Source organism: Equus quagga, chromosome 19 (assembly GCF_021613505.1).
Source record: "Equus quagga isolate Etosha38 chromosome 19, UCLA_HA_Equagga_1.0, whole genome shotgun sequence".
Taxonomy (NCBI): Eukaryota; Metazoa; Chordata; class Mammalia; order Perissodactyla; family Equidae; genus Equus; species Equus quagga.
The window spans coordinates 804,664-832,619 of record NC_060285.1 but is presented as its reverse complement, the minus strand read 5'-3'; the positions used below and the strand labels follow the sequence as shown (position 1 = coordinate 832,619).

The 27,956-nt window shown below is 59.6% G+C and overlaps 3 protein-coding genes across 3 annotated transcripts; 2 read left to right on the top strand and 1 right to left on the bottom strand.

The window, feature by feature from the left end:
• Nucleotides 1–1,807: 1,807 nt before the first annotated feature.
• On the bottom strand, nt 1,808–12,308 carry ALG12 (ALG12 alpha-1,6-mannosyltransferase). The gene is made up of 10 exons (XM_046646391.1): nt 12,111–12,308; nt 9,078–9,293; nt 8,866–8,998; nt 7,545–7,718; nt 6,399–6,593; nt 5,799–5,902; nt 5,020–5,243; nt 2,852–3,021; nt 2,684–2,759; nt 1,808–2,551 (listed from the first exon to the last, which is right to left on the bottom strand). Exons 2-10 carry the CDS (start codon nt 9,243–9,245, stop codon nt 2,305–2,307), a joined length of 1,491 nt encoding a protein of 496 aa, XP_046502347.1. The 5' UTR covers nt 9,246–9,293; nt 12,111–12,308; the 3' UTR covers nt 1,808–2,304.
• Nucleotides 12,309–12,454: 146 nt separating this feature from the next.
• On the top strand, nt 12,455–21,027 carry CRELD2 (cysteine rich with EGF like domains 2). Its single transcript, XM_046646392.1, has 10 exons — nt 12,455–12,740; nt 12,937–13,019; nt 13,567–13,677; nt 14,011–14,102; nt 15,022–15,198; nt 15,984–16,079; nt 17,393–17,476; nt 18,560–18,655; nt 19,312–19,458; nt 20,753–21,027. The coding sequence occupies exons 1-10, from the start codon at nt 12,609–12,611 to the stop codon at nt 20,800–20,802; spliced, it is 1,068 nt and encodes a 355-aa protein (XP_046502348.1). The 5' UTR covers nt 12,455–12,608; the 3' UTR covers nt 20,803–21,027.
• Nucleotides 21,028–24,386: 3,359 nt separating this feature from the next.
• On the top strand, nt 24,387–25,797 carry LOC124230531 (basic proline-rich protein-like). Its single transcript, XM_046646693.1, has 2 exons — nt 24,387–24,678; nt 25,190–25,797. Exons 1-2 carry the CDS (start codon nt 24,654–24,656, stop codon nt 25,795–25,797), a joined length of 633 nt encoding a protein of 210 aa, XP_046502649.1. The 5' UTR covers nt 24,387–24,653.
• Nucleotides 25,798–27,956: the final 2,159 nt, after the last annotated feature.

Here is a 27,956-nt window from a genome sequence, read left to right as displayed (position 1 = left end):
TTACCTTTACAAAAAGAAAGACATGAAGGATAAACCAGAAAACAATGACGTGAGTTACTAAAAACAGGGGAGGCATACAGGAGGGAGCGACCTCCCTGAGCACAGCTTCAGGGACACTTCTGATTTCCAGCAGCATGGTCACGTCCTACCAACTAAAAAGGATGGGAAGTTGCGTCCTAAGACTGAAAGCAGACGGAAAGAAGTGAACTCAACTGTATTCCAAATGAAAAAACCACCACCTGAAGAGGGCGCTCACCCAAGGGACTGATCAACACAGCACTCGACGGTGAGCCTCCGGCCGCAGACGCAGGGTGAAGAAGGCAAACCAACCCTGCCTCTGTCTCGTGGGCCTGTCTGTTTCCTGCAGTCATGGCAAAGCAATTCTGAAACTACTGAACGTCTTGAGCAAATACACTGATATTGCTGGGGTCGGGCTTCTTCTCACTGTGGAAGACGGGACATTCAGACATGGAAGGAGGGAGGCACATAGCCCAGGGAGATGGGGTGGGATTGGGGTATCACGATGGTGTCGTGATTTCTCATACATGTGCAAGTGTGTGCACACACCTCTGTCCTCACTAGCTGTCCACAGATAGGCCTAAAAGCACAGGCATCTCAACAGCAACGAGCATGCTTTGCACTCAGATCTTGGGCTTCAAAACCATTCTCCACCAAAAGGGCCAGGGCCCCTCAAAGACACGGCTGATTCCAGGGCCAGGACAGAGAGGCCCAGGAGGAGCCTGGGCGGGACACCTTGTGCCAGGAAGGTTAACAATGAAGGGCCGGCTCCATGGCCGAGTGGTTAAGTTTGCGCGCTCTGCTTCGGCAGCCCAGGGCTTTGCCAATTTGGATCCTGGGCAAGGACGTGGCGCCACTCATCAGGCCACGCTGAGGCAACATCCCACACAGCACAACCAGGACCTACAACTAGAATATACAGCTATGCACTGGGGGGCTCTGGGGAGAAGAAAAAGAAAAAAAATTAAAATAATAAAAACGATTGGCAGTAGATGTTAGCTCAAGTGGCAAAAAAAATCAAATTAACAGTAACAGGGCGTGTCACAAAGACAGAGCAGCTTGACAGCCCCCCAGGGAATCCTGTACAATCTGAACACCACAGTGATTAGACAGGGCCACTCACAGACCATTGAGGTCTAGCAGCAATCCACGCAGGCGTGACGGTGATCAGTGACAAATATCTGAGCACTGACAAATTACAACAGAGTGATAAACACCAACAATAGGTAAATAACAAATATGGATGATAGACAAATGGGAGAGACAGGAGCTTGCTCACATGGAGTACTAGTGCTGCCTGGCAGGCATGGCGGCACCGCCACAGAGACTGGCCTTGCAGGAGTCATGGGTGGGCGCCAAGGCCGGAGAGCTGGGGGAGGTCCTCCTGGTCTGAAGGTGTCTATGCAGACTGCTTGTCGGCTGCAGTGAAAGAGTGGAAACTACAAGGTGGGAAAGGCCATCACCTCCTTCCTGGGGCACCCTGAGGTGCTCAGTGCCAAGGCCACGCAGTGAACAACTCACTCTTGAATGGCTCAGCAGAAAACAGCCTGTCTTTATGCACATGCAGGTTACGTGTGCATGCGTGCAGTATGTGTACACGTGTGCATGTTGTGGGTACATGTGGTGTGTGTGTGTGCAGCCTCACCCAGTTCTCTGCATTGTCTTCAGTGCCTGGTGGTACTTAATAAATGCTTGCTCAGTGAAGCGTAAAAGTACCAAAATTATCACTTAAAAATAAAACCTAGGTGAAGGCAGTCTCTGGAAATATCACAGATCATAAGATCGCTAATAAAACATTAAAACATTTTTATTCTCATTCCTTTTTGAACATGTTTATCTTCCAAAATGTCATCTGCCATGGAAATGGCGTGCCTGTGACTACGAAAGAGGGCACATCCTGCAGCTTGGGATGAGTGTGGGGATGCACCCAGCAGCAGGTGAGGCTCACAAAGACGGGACTTCCCCAGCGGGTGCCACTTTAGGTGCCCCCAGAGGCCACGGGCAGCAAAGGTGGCATGCCACCAGAGCAGCTCCACAGAACAAGGCCTGCTGTCCTTGCCGCCGCGAGCAGCGCATGGTCCGCACAAAAAGGATCTTGTTGCCCACCGTCCCCCTTGGCAGTGGCACTGGCCCCTTGCTCTCACCAGCGGAGTGCAGCATGGACGTGGGGCCCGCCGCCCAGGTGTCTGCGGAGGGGCCCACCTGCTCCCCAGGGCATGTCCGTGGCTCTTCGGTTGTCTCTCTGAACCGTGTCACCTGTCACGGCGCTGCAGAGCGCCAACATTCTCAGAGGGGCTTTGGTCCCCTCCCTGGGAGGAGTCTCTCCAGAAGCACCAGCTTTGTCTGCAGTTTGACGTCGAAGGGAGGCAGTTTGGTCACATTCAGACTCACACCGGTGGTGCCCGAGACGCTGGCCAGGACCCGGTGCGTGTCCCTGTAGAGGGCCAGGTGCCCGGGGGCTGCCTCCATGAGGAGGTGCGTGTAGGCCAGCATGTGCCCCGACCCAGGCTGCACATCTTCCCTCTTCTCGTACCTGCAAGACAAGAGCACAGTCGTGCACCTGTGGCCCCTGCGCCAGCCCCTGGCTCCTGGGTACCAAAGGGAGCCTGTGCTCGGCCTCTAGGAGAAGCACCGCCACCTGCAGTCACGTCATAGCGGAGCATACCTCCAGGCGCTGTTGACTTCCAAAAACCGAGACACGCCTGTCTGTGCAGCAGCCACGTCGATGTGCAGAACGACACCTATGGAAAACCACGTCTGCTTGGTTAGAACCGCGAGCCGGGTGCCTCTGGCCAGAGCTGCAGCTGGTCCCTGCACAGCCCCGAGCACCCACCTGTTTGGGGGGGCACCAGCTCGTGCAGCCTCTGCATTGCCACGCCACCAGGATAGTTGAAGTGGGACACGTACAGGGCCGTGGCCGAGTACGTGGCATTCACCATAAGGTGCCCAATCACAAGGAGGGACCCCACTTTATACAGCCAAGACTTCTTATAATTATTCAGCCTGGAAAAAAAACAATCCATTTCACAGAAAGGGTATGGCGGCAATTAAGTGGAGGATACATCATCAGGCACATATACTTGTTCCTCCCCTCCCCGCACTGTAACGAGCACATCACCCAATACATCACCATCAGAGAGAGCGGGTAAAGGGCTACCTTGAAATTTTTCTCTGTGAAATTCTACCCAGATGCCAATTTAAAGTTTATATGAGACTTTCAAACGTCCCGAGTTGCTCCTTGGATCAGAGAATGGCCTGTGGGACAAACCCCATGCACTGCCCTCTTTGTAAGTGACACCAACGGGACACAGTTGGCTTTGCGCCTCAACGGCAGAGGTGGAGGCTGCGACAGAGACCGTGCAGCTGCAGAGACAAGAATATTCACTATCTGGCCCTTCACAGGAAGGTTTGCTGGCCCCTGAAAACTCAGGATGGACCCTTGACCAAACTCATCAGGCCCCACTGAGCCCTTCTCCACCAGGCCCCGGCCTTGGCCTCGGGGGACTGCAGACCCTCAGCACAAAGGATCTCACCCACCCGACGCTAAGACACTGGAGCAAACTCAAAGCTGCACCCCTAGGGTGGCCCCAGCCCCTGAGTGCCTGCCGGAGAAAGCTCCAGGCTGCCAGGAGAATTTACCACATGTTCCCCCCAAAACCTGGGGATGGGCAGGTGGCCTTGGACCCCTCCAGAGCAATGATTTTAGAAAGCTCATGATTAGAATCCTTTCTCTGCCCTTTAAGATGCAAATCTACCACCCAAATCCCTTTCAGTCAGGGAGACTAGCAGAGCCGAGCCTGGTGAGAGCAGCGGGCCTGGTGAGAGCAGCAGGAACAGGCTTTATTCGGTAACAAACCACTGAGTAGAGAAGAGGGTCCTGCGTGAGCTGCGCTCGGCTTCCCTGAAGCACAAGACAGGGGACTCCTGGCCTGGCTGCTGGGGGAGGGGAGGGGCAGGGCCTGCTCCTTGCCCACCCGGGAAGACGCAGACAAACTCTGGTTCTTAGGGCAGGAGGCAGGGGAGCAGGGCCCTTTGCTCCCTCAGGGACAGAGCAGGGTTAGCCCCCAAGCGTTGGCCTTTCAGAGACAGCTCTTCCCGGGTCCTGGAGGAAAGGGTCAGTCTGCCTGCCGCTCTGGGTCAGGGTCTGTCTACATGGCTCAGAGCACCCGGCCGTCCCTGGGCCGGGAGGAAGCCCCAGGCAAAAACACAGCAGCAGGGAGCTGGGGACAAGCTGTGAGTGCCTTCACCCGCGTCCCAGGGCAGCACAGTGACAAGCTGCCTCCCGCCCTTAACAGGTGTCCTTGGGAAAGTGAGGGCCATGAAGGGGTGACCTGCCCTCCTCCTGGCTCACAGGCTGCCTCAGGGCGCCTCTCCCACCTGCGTCCCTTGCGCCCCCAGCCCAGCCAAGGGGCTGGCCTTGGCCTCCTGTTCCCACCACAGGCAGTGACCATCCTGCCTCAGCCCCAGGCCTGCTCCCTGGTGAGCTGCAGCCCCACTCCCACCACCCCGCACAGCCCAGGGGCACCCTCCTCAGGGCTACCCGCGCCCCCTTCATTCTACTGCTGGGCAGTCTCCCTGCCTCCCTGCTTCCCTGCCCCACACCACTGCCTTTGTGCCCCGAGCCTCGGCCTCCACTTGCAGCTCCTCTTCCTCACTCGACTAGTCACCCTCAGAACCTCCCTGCCCTGCACCACGGCTATCTCCTAAGTGTCCTTCTCCTGAGTGACCGAGCCCTGGACGATTAGCACAGCTGTGTGCAGACTGGCCCAAGACACACGTCCCGAAAACCAAAGACCGAGACAGAAAAGCAGAACCATGGGTTGGCAGGTGGCCAGTCCCATCCTGGCCTTGGCCCAGCGGCTTCACCGTCTCCACGGCCAGGCTGCCCTCTTTCAACACAGTGCCCACAGACACGTGCGTCTGCCTTAAAAATCTCCCCCTTTACGAATCAGTAAACCCGTGTCCCCTGAAAGCGAGGAGCATCGCGGAGGGAGCACTCACAGGCAGGCGCAGCCCCGGGCGGCCGCGATGTTGAGCACGGGGAAGACATAGATGATGAAGCGCAGCTCCTTGTGCGGGAGGAGCGAGTACAGGGCCACGAAGCCCAGCGCCGGCAGCAGCAGCGCCACGGCCCTCCTGTCCAGGAGGCCCAGGGGCACGAAGAGCAGGCTGCAGCCCAGGCCGCGCGGCAGGGCCGAGTAGAAGTACCACAGCAGTGGGGAGGTCGGAGCGGGTTAAGGAGCCACACGGCCACCCCTCAGCCAAGCCCGGGCAACCGAGACAAGCCCTGACAGCTGCCCCGGCCTGCGGCCTCGGCCCACGGTGACGCCCTTCCCACGCGGACAGAGGCCAGGGCTCCGCATCAGCACCGAGGCTGCACTGTTCCTCTCCCGGTCCCTTCTTTTTTCACTGTAAAAAGCATCGCCCTGGGGTGCACTGGGGACTCATGATGCTATTCTTCCTATTTGTGTCTATGTTTAAATGTTCTACAATAAAACGTTTAAAAAAGCCTATTACTATGAGGACTGCAAGAGAAGTTGGGGCTACGAAAGCAAGGTGGTGTTTCCAGAGGGGACAGAATGCTGGGTGGGGGGACCTGCCTGCCACGTCTCCCGGGCAGGCTTGGTCCTGGTGCCACAGCCGCTGCAGCAGCTCCACCCCGTGCTCCTGTCCCTCGAGCGCACACCTCCCGTCAGGGGCGACACCTGGGAGGAAGGCAGCTCCTCGCACCTCCGGCTGTCCTGCCCCACGACCACCTTACAGAGACACCTGAAGGATACGCCCCAGTTGGAACTTTTGTTCAGGACGGTGTTGTACCAAAGCACTTTTCCTTCTGGCCACACAAGATACCGCCAAAAATAGGAGTCCACAGCAACCGTCAGTCCTAGTAAGATAAAATAAAGAGTTCCTCAGGAGGGAACACGGCCACCTGAAAAGCTCAGACTTCAAGGCTGCTGGGTGAAGGGCAGCCCCAAGTCCCAGGTCACAGGTAACCGTCCCCACAAAGCAGCCCTGTCGGCACAGAGGCCAGGAGCCACCAGCAGCTTCGCATGAAGGAGCTGAGACATCGGGGTCCCCGCCCCCTAAATAAGCACCTTCACGCCAGTCCCCTCACGAGCACCGGTCCCCTCATGAGCCAGGCGCAGGGGCCGGCTGAGCTGCAGGAGGAGACCGGCGCACGGAGGCCCTGGCAGCCGGGGGGCGCTCAGGAAGAACAGCAAGGAGAACCACGTTAAGAGGTTTCAATACTGCTAAAAGTTAAAGTAATTTTATTTAATGAGAAAGAAAAACCAAAAAAACTCCCGAATTTCTCTTCATCTTTGTAAAATGAGACAAAGCACAGCCTCCGGGCAGGATGGCCCCTGGCGACTCCGACTCACCCAGGCAGAGACCCCCGGCCGGCACGGCGCAGCGCAGCGCCTTCCCCACGGAGAGCCGCCCCGTGCTCAGCAGCAGCAGCAGCACGAGGCCCAGGAACAGGCTCAGCTCAGCTCTGAAGACGAGGATGGCAAAGGCCGAGAGCCGGACGAAGCGGGCCCCCTTCTGCTGCAGCCAGGCCGTGAGGGCCAGCAGGACTGCAGGACACAGGGCGGCAAGAGTAGGCTGATTACCTTCTCAGTACAAAAGCAACACAGAACCCTCCAGAAGACAGCAAATACCACCAAGAACCAGATCCCCCACACGGGGCCTGGGCTCCATTGTAGACGCCGTCCACCCCCGCCGGCCACAGGCCCGCGGCCCACACTGTCACACAGCTTGGGGCCACTTCCAGTGGGCCTGACTGCGCCAGACCCCAGACGCCTGAGTCCTGCTTCCTATCTCCTCCGGAGCCTCAGGCTCCACACGCCCAGTGCCAACCCTGGCCACCCTCCACTCTTCCCTGGCCATTCCCAGGCACTTGGCACGGCCTCTGAGCTCCACTTGGGGTTCATCTGGAATGGCGCCCTGCTTGCCATGTCCCCCGCCACGTCCCACAGAGGTTGCTTCCCCAGGCTTGGTGAGGGCCAGGCCACACCTCTGCCCCAGTTGGCACAGACCCCCAGGCCCACGCCATCCGCAGCCTCCCCTCCTACCTACACTTGGCCTCCCTGTGGCTCCCAGAGCAGGGCGGCTCTCTGCCTGGGGCGCCTGACAACACCTGACAGAGCTGCCCCCATCTGACCCACATGAGGCTTTCTCCTCCCAGCACTCACTGTCCTCAGACCAGGGCCACTCCCACTCGGCCCAGCCACTGCAGGTCCTGCACGAGGGAAACCCTCCCAGGGGACCTGTGAAACAGACTCGTGCCCACCTGGCATTTGCTGGAAAGGACACCTCAACGCAGCACTGAGAAGAGATCCCCCTTCCTGCCAAGGCTACCCTGGCGCTGAGTGTTTGAGACACTCAGTGGAAAGCAGCTTTCGCCAGGCAGGCACACCTTGGATGGATACCCACTCACCTGTCCCCAGGCCGGTGTGCCCTGAGCCCAGCGAGAGGCATGGGGGGCCAGCACTGGGTCCAACAGACACGGCTCGGCGGCTACGTACCCACAGGCAGGGCCAGCACGTTGGGGAGCGTCCGCGTGCAGTAGAACATCAGGTGGAACTGCGTGGCCGTCACCCAGCAGAACATGGCGGCTACCGTGGCCCCAAACTGCCGTCTCACTTCTTTTTGTAAAGTCCAGAGTCCAAAAATCACACCGAGTCCGAGGACGGCTCTGACTAAACAAAGACGGCAACACACGTGCAACCATCAGTGTGGACAGAAGCCGGGGCAAAGCGGGTCTTCGAAATGGTGGCTTGCAGTGGTCAGTTAATGACTAGGTGACAGAAAAACAGCCCTGAGACAGGGAGTCCTCTTTGGCATTAAAAATGGACTGGACATGGCAAACCGACAGCCTGGACCCCAGGCCCCTGACTCTAAAGCTTCGCTGTGAGCGCACGGCCCAGGGCAGTGGGCAGTGTCCGTGCGACAGCGCGACGAGTCCGGCACTAACACCAGGGGCCCCACCACACGGCTGTGACAGCTCCGGGGCCACATTTACCGAGGGCCTGATGGTCAGACGTGGCCCAATCTCCTGTCTGGGGCTCCAAGGCCCCACACGACCGGTACAGCCTGTCCCGCTGCCCCCGCGATGGGGGATTTCCATTTCCTAATCTGCCCTTTCAAGCAGCAGAACCACTTCTCCCCAGGAACGTGTACTTTCTCAAAGCTCTCCGTATGGGCCAGACCAACGAGCTACGTGAATGTGTCTGAGTCGGCTGGGGGAATCAGAATACAGTCTGGGTAGAGATGCAATAAAAATTTACTGAAATGGAAAGACAGTGATTGTTGCCTAAAAAATGAGGTTGCAGAGCAATATGTGCAGAATGTTCTAAATTTGGTTTTAAAAAATATTCACGTAGGCACAGAGAAAGGTCCAGAAGGATTTGCACAAAGGCCTATCTGTAGCAACCTCTGGGAGGTGGGAATGTGAGGCCTCCCCAGCAGATGTGCGGCTCTGGAATAATAAAGCCCTGCTCGGGTGCATGCAGCCCGCCAGGCAGGGCTGGTGGCTCCCCTGCAGCCCAAGCGTGGCCCCGTGGGAGATGCCTCACTCCTGCCTCATTCCTCCTGTGCCAGCCTGGGGAGGAAGGCACCATTGTAAGAGCAGAAGCAAGAGGCGCTCAGCTACGCGTCCCAGGTCACAGCCCAGAAAGGGCCGATGTCTGACCTCAACCTGTGCTCTGTACCACTCCGCTGAGTGGCCAGGGACAGCCAAGATCCCAACAGATGGATGTTCCTAGAGGAGGTAACTCAACCTGGTTGACTGAGCTCATCGATTACACCGTGGTTCTTCATTTTGTCCTCAGGTGAAGAACCCCTTACCTACTAGCTGAGAGTAAAACTTGGACACTTCTAACAGCGAGAGCACACACACGGCAGGGCTGGAGAGAACCGCAATCACCACCGGCCCGAGGAACGTCCTGGGCACCACTCCGGGGAACTCGAGATGGTCATACTGCAGGGAGAAAGGAGGGTCAGCCAGAGAGGCCCTCGGGAGTCGGGGTAGATGCGCGGTCCTGGACACACGTCCTCACCTTCTCCACGTCCAGCTGGTGGTAAAGCAGGTCATGCACGGCCTGCAGGCTGAAGCTCTCCTCCACTTTGGCATAAGGGCAGGTGACGAGGTGGACAGCGGCTACAGCAACCAGCAGCACCAGCAGCCGGCGCTGCCTGCCCACGCCAGATGGCCTCTTCCCGGCCATTCTGCGCTTCAGCTTCACGTGCCTTCGTTGACTGTCAGCACCGCCACTCTGCAAGCATTTTGAAAGAATGAAAACGTAGATCCTCAAGTTTCCAAAATCACCCTTGCATTAGCATCTGGGAGACGTGGGTGAAGGGTAAGTGAGAGTTCTTTGAACTACTGTCATAACTTCCATAAATCCGAAAACACATCAAAATAGAAAGTTCAAAGGAAAATCATGCTTGAGAAGCTTTCGTATTTTAACCAGCTATCTTATGCTTTAGGTGGCATAAACATTCCTCCAGGAAGAAAGACTTTAGTTGCAGAACCCTGAGATAAGTCCGTGCAGCCAGGCCCTGGGCCGGCCTGGCCCCTGGAGCGCAGGAGGGCGGCCCCTGCATGAGAAGCTCAAATCTGGTAGGAGAGTTGGGTAAAACCTGAACTGGCCCCCATGGTACTGGCTGAGAGCCTGGACCGGAGGCTGTGAGGTAGGAGGGTGGGAGGGATGCACCTGGAGGATGAGAGGGGCAGGTGCAGGAAGGCAGGACGTGGGACGCAGGGCTCAGGGCAGCCAGCGAGGTCCCTGTGCTCAGGGACGGTGGGCTGGGGCTGTGGATGCCTACCCTGCTGTGTCCTGAACTTCACCCTGGGAGCCCCAGGATGGCGCCACGATGGTCATGAACATGAATACGTGGGTGACAACAAGCACGAGTGTGTCCTTGAGGGGTTCAGATACATGTGCCTGCGATGGATCTCCCAAATGCCAACAGGACGATCTGGGGGGAACCCTATGTTACGAAGCTTCCTGAGAAAACCACGGCAGTGTCCAGTCCAGTTCCTGCTCACGAAAGACTTAGATCTTTCCATCTTGGAGGGGGAGGAAAGATGGCAAACTTGTCTTCGTGTTCCTGGCTTCTCTTAAAACAGGTTTGACTTTATTTGATAGAAGGGGCAGAGGAGAGAGCCATGGTGCTTACTGTTTGTTAAAAGTACCTTTTGATTAGAGGGAGATTTAAGAAGTCTGTACTCTCCCAAGATGGCAAGTGAAGGAGAACCTGCAGGTCAGAAGGAGCAGGACTCCCGTCTGATACAGTGGGGGAGGTGGGGGCAGCTTTAATAATTAAGAATTACCAAAATAATACGCGGTTCCCCTTAGAAGTCACCTAACTTTTTTCCTTCCCAAATATAAAAAACACTGGATGGAGACAGGTGCTTCTAGCTTATTTGTCTTCCTCTTTCTAAAACGTAAGCTCCTCGAGGACGGGACTTTTCTGTTTGTTTCTTCCCCACCACTGTAACCTCAGCAAGGAGGACGCACTCTGGGCATTACAGGAGGCGCTTGCACGTGCTGAAGGAAAGGTACGTTTGCCTGTCTCCCCTGCTGGGCTCCGTCCTGAGGACAGGCCGACTCCCCACTCACTGCTGCATCAGCAGAGCCTGGCGCACAGCAGGTGCTCAACAAACTAGCTGAAGAAGAAAGTATGTAAAAACTTAAGCATGGATCTCATGCCAGCTTACATTTTCATTAAAAATACGTTAAAGCTTTAGTTTCCAGTGAAGCCAAAGAGGCCACGGAACATTCATACACTACTCTCTGTTCCTCTTACTGTCATGAAGGAAAAAAAAAAAAGAGTTTTAAGAAATAGGAAGCATCTACACAGCTAAGCCGTTGAAGCAGCTGCACAGTGCTGCTTGGCAGGAACCCGACACGGGCTCACAGCTGTCCCCAGTCAGCTGAGAACAGGCCTGTCCCCACACACCCCACTCGATGCCTCTGCCCAGAGGAGTTCCCCTGCAGGAAAATCCACACTCTTATCTCACAAGCTGTGGGGTGAAAAAGTATGTGCAGAACTCGGAGCCCCCTCCTGGCCCCGGGGATTCTCACTCAGATAAGGGTGTGCTCTTGCTGACACTGAGGGCAGAGACCAACCGGCAGAGCAGCTCAACCTGGAAGGCAAGGGCCCCACCGGGGGTAAGCAGAATGGTTCTCCAGGACGACGGGAAGACAACAGGGCATAAGCAAGTACAGAACCCACAGTCACCCCACCACTGGGGCTCGAGAGGGCCAGGGGACATTTCTCTACACCCGTCCAGCCCTGCTTGCAGGTGTTCGGATTGTTAATCTGAGGCATCAAACAGGCCAGACTCAAAACAGGTAGTTTACAGAGGGCGGCATCTCAGACCAGGGAATGGCCTACAGAGGCCTCCTGTCCCCATCGATTCAGAGTCTAGGCCTCGACTGAAACTGGTCAAAGCAGACGTTCACACTATTAATCCCCTGGCTGGAAACACAGGGGATCTGGCACAAATTGGGCGGCTAAAGGCCAGGGAAAAGCGGGCGTCATTGTACTCCTTCCTTTGGCAGCTATGTCCTCTTAGACTCTACATAACGCTCCTCTTCTCCTGATGCAAACCAGGGCTCCCTGCCCACCCACCGCCTCGGGCACGTGGGCAAATGCAGATTCCTGGGCCCCAAAGAGACAGATCACGCCCCAGGTGAGCAGCCCGGCCCCACATGAAGAGCCCACCCCATGTGAGAAGCCCGGCCCCAGGTAAGAAGTTTGGCCGCCAGGTGAACAGCCCGGCCCCAGGTGAGGAGCCCACCCCAGGTGAGAAGCCCGGCCCCAGGTAAGAAGTTTGGCCGCCAGGTGAACAGCCCGGCCCCAGGTAAGAAGCCTGGCCCCCAGGTAAGCTGCCCGGCCCCAGGTGAGGAGCGCAACCCCCAGGGGAGCAACCCGGAGGCCTTCCCGCGTAGACACGCTCCGTGAGGCCGGAGGAGCGCTGCGGAAGCGCTGGTTTGGGGTCCCCGCCGTCCGCCCCGCGAGCCGGGGGTCGTCCCCTCCCGCCGCCCGCCCCGAGAGCCCTGGACGCGGCTGCGCGCGCTGACCTCCCGGCCCCGGCTCCGTCCCTCGGAGCGCGGCCGCCCAGGCCGCCCTTGGCCGGAAGTGAGGTAGCGGAAGCCGAGAACGGAGGCGGAGCCCTTGCCCGAACCTAACACGGCCGCCTGGCCTAGCCATCGCAGCGGGCGCGCCCCTGCCCGGAGTAAAGATGGCCGCAGCGGGCCGCGCGCGAGGTGCGCTCGGATCTCCACGCCCCCTGCCCCACCCCCTCGCGGCGGGACGCTGACCCGGGGCCTTCCTATTGGTCGCTTCTCGTGGCGAGCCTGGATTGGGCCCCGTGGGAAAGGGGAGGGTCCCGCTGACCAATAGCGGCGCTAGGGCTGTCGGGGGCGGGGCCCCGGCCGACGCCGTCAAGTAGCCCCGGGAACGGCCGGCGCGGCGGAGCCGGTGGGAGCGCGGAGGCCGGAGCGCTAGCCGGTTCCCGCTGGGCCTCGGCCCGTGCCCGCGCGGGTGCGTCCTCGCAGCGCTGCCCGCCTCGGCCCGCCATGCGCCCGCCGGCCCCGGCCGCGCTGGGGCTGCTGCTGCTGCTGCTACTGCTGCTGCTGCCGCCCGATCAGGCCGCCAAGAAGCCGACGCCCTGCCAGCGCTGCCGGGAGCTGGTGGACAAGTTCAAACAGGTGGGCCGGGGACCCGCGGACCCGGGGCGGGGGGCTGGGGACACGAAGCTGGGGGGCGGGGGGCTGGGGGGCCGGGGGCGCGGACCTAGGGTCATTCCCTCGATGGACAGCGGCATCCCTCCGTAGACCAATCACCCTCGCGATGGATGGGGTAGGGGCAGCAGCGCTGAGCCCCCTGCCCACCGTCTCTCCACAGGGCATGGTGGACACAGCGAAGAAGAACTTCGGCGGTGGGAACACGGCTTGGGAGGAAAAGACGCTGTCCAAGTATGAATTCAGGTGGGCGCCCGCCCCTGCTCTGAGAGCCCCAGCGGCCTGCCTTTAGTACTTGATGTGTTCCTGTGAACCTTGTCACGCACCCTGATGACAGAAGGGTCCCTTTGGTGCGGTCACCTGTCCTCTGGCCTGGGACTAGTGCACTGGCCCCTAACTGATCTTTTGGCTTCCACACTTGTCCCTACATCCACTCTCCAAACAAAAGTCACGGTGGTCTTTTTAAAAAACACGCTGGAAGGTGAGTCCCCCCCACCTGAAATGTTGCTGGCTTCCCCTACAGGTGGGATTACCCCCTCCCCCTCTGCCCGGAGCTCCGGCTCCTCCTGCCCTGCTTCAGCTTTCCGCTGGTGGACCCCACACCTGACCACCCCCCTCTCTGAGTTTAATTCTCTGCATAGCACTGGCTACCCCATCCCCAGTTGATGTGTTTGTTGAGAGTCTTTTTTACACTAAGTGGCACCAGGTGGGGCCCCAGGACATCCCTGTAGCGTGCACTGACCACCAGGCACGTTCCCCCCGCCTTGCAGTACTGACGGACCTTCTGTTTCAGTGAGGTCCGCCTCCTGGAGATCATGGAGAGCCTGTGTGGCAGCAGCGACTTCGAGTGCAACAGGCTGGTGGAGGAGCAGGAGGAGCACCTGGAGGCCTGGTGGCTCCGGCTGTGAGTGCCCACAGACCCGCAGCTCTTCCCGAGCCTTCACTGAAACCATCACAAATAGTTTCTTATCTTTTAACTTATAATTTTAAAATAACTTCGGACTTGGAAAAGTTACAAGAATGGCACAAGCGTTTCCACGTACGTGCCTGCCTCCTTAGCCACGTGTCACCATCTGTTGTTAGCATACTGCCACAGAGCAAGGCAGCCAGCCAGGGAGGTTCCCACCTACACTGCTGTAGCCCAGCCCTTAGCATACGTGGGAGCACGTGTGATAGTAGATGGCTTTTGTTTTGAAGAAATCTGTGAGATTTAACGAATGCTTTTTTAAATCCCTAGGAAGAAGGAGCACCCTGACTTATTTGAATGGTTTTGTGTGAAAACGCTGCAAGTTTGCTGTTATCCGGGAACTTACGGGCCAGACTGCCTAGGTATGTCTCTCTCAGGGAGATCTCGAGTGTGCCACGTGGTCCCCGTTATCTCTGTCGTGGGTCTGGGTGGGCAGAGCACAGGCGGGAACTGGGGCCGTGGGCTCCACAGAGCCTGGCACTGCCTCCTCCGCGCCGTGGGGCTGCGGCGCCACAGCTGCCTTCCCGCCTTGGGGACCTTCTCCGTGGGCCATACAGCTCTGCGCATCTGATCCCAACGTGCTTCTAATTCAGGGGTCCACAGACCCACGGCAGCCCTCACCCACCTGCCCAGGTGTTGCCCTCTGAGTACGGGGAGGTGGCTTCCGTGGCCCCCAGCACAGCTCTGCCTTCAGAGTAGCAAAGGCCGTCTGTGAAAGGCCGGCGGGGGGGCAGTGGGTGTCAGGCTGGACGCATGGCATTCAGCCTTAATAGGGGAAGCAGGCTCTTCCGTGAAGAGGTAGGCGCTGAAAGTGAAGCCATAGTTTGCTGTCGGGGCATTACCAAGGGTATTCACATTGACCAGCGGGGTCAAGTGGCACAGTTTTCAGGTTCAGACCCCCTCACTGGTCCGAGCACCTCCTGCCTGCCTCTTGGCTTTCCCACTGGTGTGTGGCCACAGCAGGATATTCTCACTCTTCCAAGCACCCCATGTGTGAGCATCTTTGTCCCATGTTTCAGGGAAGGCTCCCATGCAGGTGATCCACTGGGCCTGCAAACCCCAGCAAGTCAGCTTCCCAGATACCCTCGCAGCCTCGCATGCCCCTCAGATAGATCCTACTTGTTCCAGGGGCAAAGTAGGGCTTGGGTCTTGGTGAGAAATCCGAAGCTGTTTTGATGGTGAATGAGTCGAGTGAGTGAAGAGGCATTTGCTCTGTGTGAAAACATGCCCCTGGCCACCTGCTGGGGTGCACTCTGAGTGGTGGGTTTATGTTCCCCACAGCATGCCAGGGCGGTTCCGAGAGACCCTGCAGTGGGAACGGCCACTGCAGTGGAGATGGCAGCCGACAGGGGGACGGGTCCTGCCAGTGCCACGTAGGGTACCAGGGAGCGCTGTGCACCGACTGCACAGACGGCTACTTCAGCTCACTGAGGAATGAGACGCACAGCATCTGCACAGGTACCACAGATGCTGGCATCCAGGGCTCTGTCCTGGTCCGTGAGGCATACAGAGGCAGCCTTTCCCGGAGCTGCCTGCACAGATGGGACGGGGGACCCGTTGCCTTCTTACCCCAGACCTTCTGGGAGCTTAGGAGGCCCAGGGGACACTGGCCCTTGTAAAACATGTGAGGGGAAACAAGACCATGGGTGGTCTCGCTCTCGTCCCTAAACAACCCCCAGAGGGAAGAGGAGTTGCTCTTCTCCTGACGTCCTGGAGGACTCGGGGTCGGCAGTGCCGTTTGTCCACACTTGTTGTGGTTCTCTGTGACCTGGCACCTGGAGTGTCCAGACACAAGACTGCCCACCCCCGTGGCTCTCCCGGCAGGACAGTGGCCCCTGAGTGCCCTGCTGGTCAGTGTCCTTGGGTGCGTACGGCGTGCGGCACGCATGGGTTGTGACCGCCACGCGCACATCAGGCTGGGTGTGGGCTCAGCGTTTGGGAGCCGCCTTTGCCAGATTATGAAAAGCCCCTTGGAGTCCTCATTTGCTAAGAATTTTTATCATGAATGGGCATGGAAAGCCCACGTATTGTGTTTCTTAAGCCTGGGAATATTATGAATCACACGAATGGATTTTTTCTGTTGAGCGAATCTTGCTTTGCTGGGATTTTTTGCTTGTTTGCTTTCAATTCTTGTTTTTACCTTGTTGAATGTAAACCCCTAATTTCTGCAGTGACCTTTGTGTCACGTTCATTACTGAGGATGGCATGCACACGTTTTGACGGATGTCGCCTCTGCCTTCCAGCTTGTGATGAGTCGTGTAAGACGTGCACTGGCCCAACCAACAGAGACTGTGGCCAGTGCGAAGTGGGCTGGGTGCGCGAGGACGGCGCCTGCGTGGGTAAGGTGGCGGGGCTCCTCTGTGTGGGGGGGACGTGTCAGTCCCCTTCGTGTCCTCCTCCCCTCCCTCCTCCCCACTCCCTCGGGGGTCTGCGTGGCCCCTGCCATGCTCAGCCCCCCCCCACCCCGGGCTCCCTTCAACAGCCCCGTCCCAGGCTGTCTTCACAGTCTCACTGTGCAGGCCTGGGCTTACACTCATGTGACCTCGCCCAGGGGCTGGTTGCTGAGTGCGGCCCACAGATTTCAAGAAGGATCCTGTGTGGTTTCCGTCTTGCCCTCTGCAGCCTGAGCCCTGGGCTGGGAAGGCGGACCCCGCACCAGCCGTCCTTGCTGTCAGGTGGCCCAGGGTAGTTTGTTGGCTCAGGCCCCAGGAGGGAAACCTGGGATGTGCCCAGTCATGTCTCCTGGTGCCCTGGTTTCATAAAATAGAAGCATGGGGAGTGGAGGGCTTCTGGCCGGCAAGCAGGCCGGTGGAGACTCCAGAGCGGGCAGCCTCTGACTGGGGTGGTGACAGGGATGAGTGGCACAGGCAAGGTGCAGGCAGGTCCTGCTGGTGTGCAGTCACAGGCTGGGAAACTGAGGCACAGACCTCTCCTTGACCTGGACAGTCTCACAGGTGAGCCCAGCAGCCATGCTAGTCTGGCTCAGATGCAGAGAGAAGGCACCTGCCCTGGGTGCCATGCGGACTTGAGGCTCCGGCCCCGGCGCCGTGTGTGCAGTCCTCTGCGTCCATCCCCACCCAGCAGCCCATCGTTTCCTTTGAGCTCCAGTCTGTCTGTGAGCTTACAAACGCAGCCCTGCAGCGTCTCAGAGCCCCAGAACCGCGGGCTGTTGGGGGCCCTGGGGAGGGTCTAGCACTGGCTGAGGTGCTTTTCTACAGGCCCAGGTGTTGGCAGGCAGGTGGGAGGGTGGCAGGTGGAGGCCGGGCTCCCTCCCACCACGGCATCAGTTTTGGTTTCACCCTTCACAGCTGCTTGGCCTCAGGCAAATCAGGGCCTCAGCCTTGGGCCTCGGGCCCCACCTTGAGTGGTGGGCAGCAGCCCTCCATGACCTGGACTTGAGGTTTGTGTGAGGCTCTGTGGAAGCACAGGGCGCTCACGCATCGGCCCTCGGTCCCTCACAGCACCCTGGGCACTAAGCATCCCGTGTCCCCACCCCTGCACACAAGAGGCCTTTAAGGACGACCAGCAAAACATGTCCTCCACACAGTGGTCACTGTCCTCTCCAGGCTGGCCCTGGCCACGGGTGTGTCAGGCCACCAACTGTCACCTCAGAGGTGGTGGGGCCGCTCACGGCTGTGCTGTTGTGTTCCAGATGTGGACGAGTGCGCGGCGGAGCCACCCCCCTGCGGCGAGAAGCAATACTGCCAGAATGCCAACGGCTCGTTCGTGTGCGAAGGTGCCTGGGCCCGGCACCCCGAGCGCCTCTGCAGTCATGCCTTGGTTCCTTTTCTTCCCTTTGAACGTTGTTGGTGCTTTGTCAGCATGACTGCTGTATATTCTGCCTACTTAGAAATATCCTAGAAGCAGCACAAGTGATATTTGCTGCGGAAAAAGCAGAAAATGCAAATAGGTTGAAAAGAAGATAATAACAAAATCCCTTGGTTCCCCAGAGAGGGCACCTCTGCTCATGTTGTTGACACACTCCCGTGGACTCCTTGATGCTCTCGTCAGTTTGACGTGACGCCTTGTTGCCTGTTTTTTCATACAATGATGTTGTGACCATCTTTGTACATCACATTTTTTTACATCACATTAATGATTTGGAGCATGCCGTTACTCCATAGTTATCTTCAACAGTCCATGCTGTTGGATATTTAAATTACACTAATTTTTCCACAGTTATACACTTCAAATATCCTTGAAGGTAAAGCTTTTCACATTCTTCATTATTTGGTTTTATTAGTTTCCAAATTACTCCAAATCCCATTCACACGAATGTGGATGTTAGGGCCACACCCCTACAGGAAGGCTGTGCCTGCTCCTCTGCCAGCAGTGCGGGCGCCTCTCCCGTGTCTGCGCCCACACCGGGGGCTCTCAATGCCTGTGGCGTCTGCAGTGGTCGCTTTGACGATGAGGTCTTAGGCCAGTCGCAGCCCACGTTTCTCTCTTGTTACTTTTACTGAGCTCCTCGCAGCTGAGTGAAGCAGTGTCGCCAAGCTTGAGGTGGGTTTTGTTTTGAGAAAGGCTGCCGTACCCAGTTTTCACCGTACCCAGTTTTCACTTCCACAAACGGGTTTATAGCGGGATTGCTTTACATAGCACCCCTTCCGCTCTATTGCTGTCTTGCAACTCTTGAGGAGCATGTCTGCTGCATAAATTTAGGCACATCCGTCCTTTGCCAGGAGACAGAGGTGGGTGAAAAGAACATACTGTCTGCAGCCCCCCATGATTGGCTCAGGGAACACGCGCGTTTCAGATCCCTTTGTGCTCAAGGGGAGGTGCTCTGCTGTCATCATCATCTTTCCCCTCTTGTTTCCAGAATGTGACTCCACCTGTGTGGGCTGCACGGGGAAAGGTCCAGGACAGTGTAAAGAGTGCATCCCTGGCTACACTAAAGAAAGCGGCCAGTGTACAGGTCAGTGTGCTGCACTAAGGCGGAACCTTCCAGAGGGACCATGATGTGAATGGCCACATGAAGAGGTGGGGGGGGACGGGGCACTGGGCTCAAACGCTTCCTGCAGACCCTGCTTCTCTAGCTTCTCAAGCTCCTGGGAGTCTCAAGAGACACAGAAGCAGCAGGTGGGGTCGAGTGTCTGCCCCAGCTGGCCCCCAGGTGTGCCTGGTGCTGGTGACGCTGGAGCAGGTGCCCGCAGCCTCGTGCCCTGGTCCAGCCTCATGTGCCCAGGCCTCCCACCTCCCGCCCACCTTTCCCTGTCAGGTCCTGGGCAACGGGGCCCCAGGGCTGGCCGTCGGGGCCTCTGTGGTGGAGGCCAGGCTGCAAGCTGCTTGGTGAGAGGCAGCGAATCTGCTGATGCCCCATGGCATGGGTGTCCACTGCACTTCCCGCCTTCACGCATCCCGGACTGTCCTCTCCGCTTCTCTGCCTGTCCAGGGCCTGACTCCAGAGACGTGTGTTACATTCCCCATCTCGCTCTTTTCTCTGATGTGACGTGTATGGTCTTTGTGCTTTCTGTACGTGCGTATTTTGTGAGTGAGTGACTCTCATGATCCATGACACGTGTGTGTTTGCTAAATGAGGTGATTTATTACAGTGGAGTATTTTTATCTCAGATATAGATGAGTGCTCACTTGCAGAAAAAGCGTGTGTGAGAGAAAACGAAAACTGCTACAATACCCCCGGGAGTTATGTGTGCGTGTGTCCTGAAGGCTTCGAAGAAACAGAAGACGCTTGTGTGCAGACACAGACAGCGGGGGACGGTGAGTGGTCGGCTCTCCTGCCTCTGGCACAGAGGGAAGATTCTCGATGGGGCCTGCCCTCCCTCTGCAGTGGGGTTTGCCTGCACTGGGAACCCCCGAGAGAAGAAATTCACACAAGAAGTGGCCTGGGGGTTCCGGGAAGACGAGAGGGTAAAACTGCTCCTAGGACAAAGTCCTGACAGGGGCCACGGCCCAGAAGGTGGGGAGACGGCAAGCAGTTACTGAGATGTAAGGGTCAGCCACCCAGATGGCTGCAGAGAAACACAGACGTGGGGGGGAGGTAAGGATGGCAGGAAGGTCTGCAGGTTGTCTCTGTGCTAGCTTCCTGGGCGGCTCCAACAACAGAAAGGTGCTGTCTCACAGGCTGGAGGCTAGAAGTCTGGGATCCGGTGTCACAGGGCCTGGCTCCCTCTGAGACCTGGAGGGAGCGCCCTTCCCTGCTTCCTCCAGCTTCCAGTGGCTGCCAGCTTGGAGCTCCTTGGCTTGCAGCCACATGTCTCCAGTCTCTGTCTGTGTCCAAATTTCCCTCTTAAAGGACACCAGCCATTGGAGGACAGCCCACCCCAATGACCTCATCTCAACTTGATCATCTGCAAAGACCCTATTTCCAAATAGAGTCACGTTCACAGGCCCTGGGGGTTGGGTGCCATCTTTTTGGGAAATAATTCTTCCCATGATAGTCTCATAGAAGAATATGGGGGGTGTGAAAGGCAATGCTCAAAAAGACAATGGCTAAGAATCTTCCAGAATGAAAAAGACGTGGCTCATATTCCAGAAGCTCCCTGAGTCTGAGCAGGATCAAGAGGCAAATCCACGTCAAGATGTGCTGTAGTAAACCATGTAACACCACAGACAAACGGTCGGCGGAGAGTGAGGACATGGCAGAGGATGGGACGTGGCCAAGCGTCACCTGGCTGCTCCTGGGCCTCCACCCGCCCTTTGCCCCCACGTTTCCTGGGGTGGCCCTTCCTCACCCACCCCTCATCTTCACTCAGGCTCTTGTCTCACCAGGTTGGCTCAGGGCGCCTCACCAGCCCCCAACCTCCCACCTTCCACACCCGGTGCTGTGTGGCAGCTCTGAAATGCCATCTGGCCGCGTCACCTGGGTGGACACCCCTAGCTGTGGGGGGCCTGGGGCCACAGTGTCTATAGGGAGCCTGGGTGCCGTCCCCAGGGCCCTGGGTGAGCAGTCCACCCCCTGCACTGCGTTGTCCCAGTGGAAATGTCGTGGCCATGTCCTCAGGGCCTTTTGTCCTGGGAATTTACTGAGTGACCTGCATTTGTTTTCTGACAGAAGTCACACAAGAAAGCCCAACAGAGCTGCCCTCCCGAGAGGATCTATGACGCGCGTCCAGCGTCAGGAGCCAGACCTGCCCCTTAAGTTATTGAGACTAACATCCTGGAAACGTGACCCTGCCCCCATTCCTCAGGGGACCGCTGGAGGGAGAAGCTGCCTTTGAAGAGGTCACTGCTCATTTGGCCCTTTAAAAACTGCATTTTTTGGTTGTTCTTAAGCAGATTTGTCTATTTTCATACCATTCTTTCTAATAAAATTGACCATTGAAGGCAGCCAGGCACAGAACACGTGTTGGGTCTCACTGGAAAAGGCTGGATGCTTTAAAGTGGAGTTTGCTCGTTCAGCTTGCACCTATGGGGCAAGAGCCAGGAGATGCATGCGGCAGGGACGCTGAGGCAGACGCAGCCCTGCCGTCCCTGGTGGGGCTCCCTTCCCCACCTCCCCGGAGCAGCCCCACCTCCCTTGCAAGTTCACTCAAAGTCTTGACCGGCCTCTAGAGTGAGTGTTGTCGAGGGACCCACACAGAGTAAGGGACCCTTGGGTGGGAGACAAGACAAGACAGGGTTGAGCTGGAGAAAAAAGTCAGCTGTAAACCTCAGGGCCAGTTCCTCACGTAGGAATGAAGTGCCAGGAAGAAGACAGGCTGTGGGGTTGAGGCCATGGCGACTGAGCCACCGGGTGGCGCTGTCTCCCTGTGCATGGAGGCGTCACCTGGGTGGCTGCTCCGCCTCCACTGGGGCTCTGTGGGCGCCAGCGGCCCCTCCCCCACACAGGTGGCATCAGTAGGTGTCCCCAGGGGTCAGGCAGTCACCTGATGGGCGGGGGCAGACCTTGCCTTTTTGGACATTAGGACACCAGACCGTAGGCCTGAGGCCTGCAGCTGGTGCCCCCGGGCCTGGGGGGGGTCCTCTCTTGGGCCCCTCCCTTGCCCTTCTGCCATGGGCACCTCCATGGGCACCATGGGCCTGGGGGGCCTGGGAAGGGACGACACAGGCATCTCCATGCTGATGGCAGCTGCGGCCACAGGCCCAGGGTGCCCCGTTGGCCCTCACCTCAGCCTGCTCTGTGACCCCCCCACTCCGGGCCCCCTGGGCCCTTCAGTGCTACACTGACCCGGTTCCTCAGATGTGCCCAGCTGGTCCCACCTCAGGGCCCATGCACTGCTGTCCCTTCTGCCAGCAAATCCCAGGTCCGGCACCTCTTGTTCCCTCCCTCCATTGGGGTCTCTGCTCGGCTGAGCACCACCCCTACCCCCTTCCCACCCCCTCCCCAAGGAGGGTTGCCACTCTCAGCAGGGGATCCCCGCTTCCTTCTCTGAGGCTGGGGCCTGGGGTCAGTGGTGCGGCTCCCTCAGCCTCACTGTTCTCATCTGAAAACAGGCGGATGTTCCCAGCGGAGAGATGTGGGGCCAGATGAGATCAGGGGGCACTGCCTGGCCCACGGTGGGGGCTGGACAGGGGTGCAAGTCCGGCAGGAAGGGTGGAATGGACCCCAGCGGGACCTTGGCCCACGGTGGCTGAGGCCCACGTGCCGAGCTATGGGGACAAGGGCGCTGGGGGCTTGAACGTTGGTGCCTCTGCAGGGAGTCCAGCTCTGCCTGGTGCGCAGGGGGCGCAGTGCAGACGGGACAGGCACTCAGCCCAATCCCCTACCTCCAGCAGCATTCCTGTCCAGGACCTGCAGCCTTCCCTCTGGCTCAAGTCAGGCCAAGCGGATGGATAGCCAGGACCACACCCCTCAAGTCTGGCCCCCTGGGTGGAGCGGCCACTGGGCCTGGCTGGAGGATTGGGTACAGCCGGCAGGTGGCACTGCGGGACCACCCCGGTGGCCCTCTGCCCGGACTGTGCTTCTGGCCAGAGTTCTGCAGGGTGCAGGCAGCACTGGGTGAGATGCCCCTGGGCCCAGAGGGCCAAGGTCCCAGAGGACACACTGTGGCCAGGAACCAGCCCCCAGTGTTGACAAGAGTGTGGTGCTCCCAGGGTCAGAACTGGAGGGGACAGGCAGGGAGAAAGCAGGCCCAGGACACAGCCAACATGAGGCCTCACGGCCCCACAGGGACCCCAAACCTAATGACCCTCGGAGTGACCCAGTTCCCGTGCGGGCCATGACTTCTGCTCCCTCATCCCACCTTGGGTGCTGTCGGGGTAGGGGCTCAGGAGCGCCCAGCCGGCCCACCTTCACCACTTGGACACCTCCTATCTCCTCAGGACCACGGGGCGCAAATTCCATCCTCGCTGCCCCCCGAGCCGGGCAGCCTGCCCCTACTGCGAGTCAGGTCAACGACCCTTGCTCCTGGTGGCGCTTCTGCTCGCCCTCTGGGTCCTGGCACAAGGGGCCTGGAGGTCCAGGCGGGGGCTCCTTGCCGTGTCCCTTGGGGGAGCCAGGACCTCGGCTCTGCAGGGCCAGGACTGACTCCCGGGGCTGCTCCCACCCTACACTTGGTTCCCAGACCCAGGTGTCATCCTTTGGGGATGCAGCCCCATACGCAGGTCCTGGATGGCTTCCATCCCCACAGAGGATGGCCTTCCACCTGGCCTTAGCAGGCCGCTGCATGTCCTGTGGGGCTAGAATCTTCTGGAAGTGCAGAATGAGTCCCATAGTCCCAGCCCAACCTTGCCCTGGCTTTGCTGTAAAGCGGGTCCCTCGGTCTGACGCATCACTACGTGGGATCCTGTGCCGTGGGGTCAAACATTCTGTAAGCCAACAGTTCTCAACACGTGGACCAGGGGACCCGGGGCCGTGTCTGGGGACATTTCTCACAACTGGGTGAGGAGATGCTACTGGCTCAACAGGGTGGAGGCCAGGGACACTGCTCAACACCCTCCAGTGCCCAGGATGGCCCCGTACAGGGAATGACCCGGCCCCAAGGGTCAGCCATGGCAGAGAGATGCTGACTGAAGCCCTCGGACTGTGGCCTGGGGCCTGGGCCTCTGTCCCCTGGGGAGGACATCCTGTGGACACAGGTCTGTTCCTGTAAGTATGGGTGGCTCCTCTGCCAGCTGTCTCCTGAGGGGTGGGCCGTCCTGAGCTCCCCCATAGACGGGCGTATGAGTGGCCCTTCATCTCTGCCATCTGTCTGTGTGCCAGTGTGCTGCCCAGGGCTGATGACAGGCTGGCCGCTGTCACCTGCCTGAGTCATTCTGTCTACCTCGAGCACAGTGAGTATGTTGTGGTGGGTGTTACAGGGGATTTAAAACATCTCCATCTGTGTCCACCCCACCGTCCCCTGCACGCCTCTCTTCAGACCCCCTTGTCCCTGAAAATTACCATTTTTCTCCTCCCAGCCCCCCAACCAACCAGCCAGGCTGCTTGGCCATGGGTCCGTTTCTCTTTCCACTGAAATGGATGCCCAGGTCCACAACCCAAAGCCCCGAAGCCTGGGAGGGTCGCCCGTCACCCATCTCTCCCAGATACTGTCCACTGTCACCTTGTACCCACACACTGCACTGACCATCCCTGAACCTCGACTGGGCTCCTCCCCACCTCAGCCGGTCACAGGAACCCTTGGGAGGCCACGAGGGGAGCTGCAAGGCGGGTAAAGGTGCAGGGGAGTGGGCACCACACAAGGTGGGGGCACACAGGTCTGGATCACCTATGCGTGCAGTGCACTGCTGGCCTCCGGCCAAGCTCGTGTTGTGACACCAACATGTTGGCTGGTGCAGACTGCTGCCTGGGGACCCAGCCCCCTTCAGTCAGTGGGTTCTGGGTCTGAAACCTGCCTCAGGCCTGGAAACTGGGCAAGGGGTCACAACATTTCATGGGGCCTCCTGGTCATGAATCCTTGATTTCTCCTCCGCGGCCGCCTGTCCTGTGCTGCGAACACTGTGTTCTGGTAACCACAGCCTGGGGCATCTGAGGCCTTCAGCCCCACCCCAACCTTGCTGCTCACGAGAGAACCATGTCCACCTGGCCCCAAGAGGCAGGTGCGTCATCCTGTCCCTGTCAGGTCTGGGCCTGCTGTGCTGTCATTCTCGTGGGTGTACCACCGGCAGCCAGCCTGATGGGCCTGGGGTGGGGGGATGTCAGGGACTGTGGAGGGGGATACTGGAGTCTGGGGTAAGGGTGGAGGCATGTGGCACAGAAGGCCTCACTCCTATGGGCAGCGATGGGGGCTGAAGGCTCGCCCTGTGGTTGGGTGGGACCAAATTTAAGCCTCTGCGGGGACAGACTGTCACTCAGTCCACGTGTCCCTCTCCCGGTCCAGAGGCCCCTCAAGGCCCTCATTGTGGCTGGAGTCATCCCAGACGCCAGGCTGGCTGGTCCACAGCAGTGTGAGGCAAGGGGCCTGGCCTGTCCTGAGTAGGGCTGTGGGGAGAGGGGGCGCCCACTTTTTCAGAGCCCTCCAAGTCCCGTGGAGAGAAGTCCTCTGGAGAGGGTTTCCAGGTGACATCCCCAGGGCGGGCCTGGCAGTGAGCACGGGCTGTCTTCCTCCAGCCTGGGCACCCCAGGCCCCTCAGCCACCGAACAGCGTCCAAAGCCAGGCTCCTGTGCGCCCACCCACCTACGGCAGCGGGGAAGGCTCTCCTGCAGAGCTCGGCAGACAGGCGCTCAGAGACCGCGTCGGGAATGAATGGACGAAGCGGGAACCGGTAGCTGACTACGTCCTCCGCTCACCCCTGAAGGCCGAGGGGGCTCGCATCCGGCTCCAGGGCAGCGCCCCCGGAGGCCTACAGGCCACAGAGCAGCCACCGGGCCACCTCCCCCTAGCCTTGCCCTCGGAGGGGTCGTCCGTGGGCGCAGTGTCCTTGCTCGGGACCTGGGCGCGTGGCCCGCCGCCCCTGCCGTGGTGGTGGGTAAGGAGCGGGCCACCCTGCGAGACCGCGCCCGGCGAGGGCGGTCCCCTCGGGGCAGCTCAGCCCCTCGACACCCCCAAGATGCGGAAGGCGCGCCCTGGCCCCCTCCCTGCGCCTGGCCCCCCAGGCCTCCCCATCCCCCAGTCTCACGCTCCCAGCTCCCCAGGCCTCCCCATCCCCCGGTACCCCGCTCCCAGCCCCCCAGACCTCCCTACCCGCGGTTTCCCGCCTCCCCTCCTCCCCTACTAGTCTTCCGCCCCCGGCCCCCCGTCCCTGCGCCCCCCGCCCCCGGCCGCCCAGGCCCGAGAGCGCGCAGCCTCGTCCTCCCGCAGCCGAGGGAGGGCTTGGCCGCCGCCCCTTTTCCGCCGTCGCAGGGCAGCTTTCGGCGGCGGGGCGGGGAGGGGGCGCACCCCGCTGGCGGGAAGCCGGGCGCGGCCGTGCCGGGAAGGAGGCGGCACCGGAAGTGCGGCCGGGGTTTCCCGGAGGGAGGGGCCGTCGTCCGCGCGTCGCGTCGGGGGGGCCGGCGGCCCAGCCGCGCCCCGCCCCTCCCCCGGCCCCCGAGCCCGCGCGTCAGGGCACTGGGAACCACCCCCGTTCCCGGAGCAACAATAATGCGTGGTGATGACGCTGATGGTAAAGCCCGAGGTTTCGGGTCGTAGGCGCGGCGCGTGCGCAGTGGGTCGCCACCTTCTTGGAAAGCAGTTGGCGACAGGTGGCCACGGACCGGGTGCTCGCGTCCCTCGCTACGTCATTGCGGGCGGGGGGAGTGGGAGGTTCCCGAAGGAAAGAAGCCCGGCGGAAGCAGGCCGGTGAACAAGGTGCAGGTTCATGGGTGGGGAGCGCGGCAGACCCCCACAGGTCCCTGCCGGTGAGGGTGGGGCGGCCGGGGGGCGGTCTCGGCCTGGGAAAGCGCTCCCTCCACCCGCAGGGGTCTGGGGCCCCAGGACTCCTGCCTAACGTGTGACTGGGGGACCCGCACACGTACCCCCGCAACACCGCCCCCCGCCCCCCAGCCTCCTCCCCCGGGCCCAGAATGAAAGTGTGTTCCTTCCGTGGGGGCCCCTTACTGCCCGGGGTGGCCCGAAGCGCCCCTCGCCTAGGCAGTGCCGTCTGGGCGCCGCGGTTCAGTGTCCATTCCAGCCCCTGCCCCGCTGCCCTCCACAGCCAGGCAGGGAGGGATGCTGCCTCCGTCCCACGTGTCTCCCAGGACCTCAGGCCTGTGCTTCTGGGAGGGCCTGGTACTTGTGGGAGAGCCAAGCCAGCGCTGGTCTCGGCAAGGCCTGAGACCCCACAGCTTCTCTGGCCCAGCTCCTCACCCTCCCCTCCTCAGGAAGACAGTGGACCCCTGGACACAGCCCACCTTCTGGAAGGGCATCTGGTGGGACCTCTGACTGGGCCATGATGCTCGAGAGTGGGGACAACGCAAAGGCCTGGAAGGTTGGGCCCTGACTTCACGCTGCCTTCTGAGGAGTTGGGCCTGATCTTTTTGTTTGTGTGTGGGGGGGGGGATGGTTCGCCCTGAGCTAACATCTGTGTCAGTCCTCCTCTACTTTGTATGTGGGTCTCCACCACAGCGTATCTGCGGAGTGGAGCAGGTCCGTGCCTGGGATGCAAACCTGTGAACCCCAGGCCACCGCTCAGCCACGGACCAGACCCCCGAGCCTGATCTTTTTACCATTAGCTGGGCATCCCTTTGTAGTTTCAAAAAACAGAGAAGGAACCTCTGAGCAGGGGGTGACCCGCCAGCCCAGGCCTGGGCAAGCCTGCCCCCTCCCACCACCTGCATCCCTTGATGTGGCCCAAAAGCCCAGCTGAACAGCCGTCTACTGATCTGCTTGTCCTGCCAGAGGCAGGGAGGGGCCTGCAAGGTCAGCCCGGACCCTGTGTCAAATCCACTTCTCGTCGTGCACTAGAAATGAGTGCTTCGCAAGGAACACACGGTTGGCGTGAGGGCTCAGGGTCCCTTGTGGATCCCACAAGCCCTTTCTCATCCCTCCCCACCTTGTTTGCTGCCACCTGAGAACCAGGTGTGGGAGGCAGATCTCAGCGTGCCTCCTCCATCCTGGGTCCCATCTGCTAGCTTACCCCCCCCACCATCTCATGTGCCCCGCCATCAGCGCATCCGTCCTTAGAGTGAAGAGTGCCTGGCAAATGGCCCCCTGGGAGGGTGGGGCGGGTGGGCACCAGCCTGGAAACCCCCGGCCTGCTGCCTCAGGTGAACCGTAGACCCCGGATCAGCTGCTGACCAGATAACAGTGGCCCTTGTCTGGCCGCCTGGGTGGGGGCTGGGGTACCAGCCCGGGGTGTCTCGGGCAGAGAATGGCGCCCGCCTCCCATCCCACCCGGAGGGTATTGTTCATTCACCCTCCGCCCTCCCTATTGACAGCTCCTCTCCTCAGTGGAGCCGC

Bases quoted from the DNA above. Each gene is read 5' to 3' on its own strand.
- ALG12 (XM_046646391.1), bottom strand. From the start codon at position 9,245: ATGGCCGGGAAGAGGCCATCTGGCGTGGGCAGGCAGCGCCGGCTGCTG. The intron at 6,594-7,544 runs GTACGTAGCCGC...TGTGTCCTGCAG, and splicing joins CGTGCTGGCCCTGCCTGTGG to TCCTGCTGGCCCTCACGGCC. The intron at 3,022-5,019 runs GTGAGTGCTCCC...TTTTTTTTCCAG, and splicing joins GCCCGGGGCTGCGCCTGCCT to GCTGAATAATTATAAGAAGT.
- CRELD2 (XM_046646392.1), top strand. From the start codon at position 12,609: ATGCGCCCGCCGGCCCCGGCCGCGCTGGGGCTGCTGCTGCTGCTGCTA. The intron at 13,020-13,566 runs GTGGGCGCCCGC...CTTCTGTTTCAG, and splicing joins CTGTCCAAGTATGAATTCAG to TGAGGTCCGCCTCCTGGAGA. The intron at 14,103-15,021 runs GTATGTCTCTCT...TGTTCCCCACAG, and splicing joins TTACGGGCCAGACTGCCTAG to CATGCCAGGGCGGTTCCGAG.
- LOC124230531 (XM_046646693.1), top strand. From the start codon at position 24,654: ATGTCCACCTGGCCCCAAGAGGCAG. The intron at 24,679-25,189 runs GTGCGTCATCCT...GTCTTCCTCCAG, and splicing joins CACCTGGCCCCAAGAGGCAG to CCTGGGCACCCCAGGCCCCT.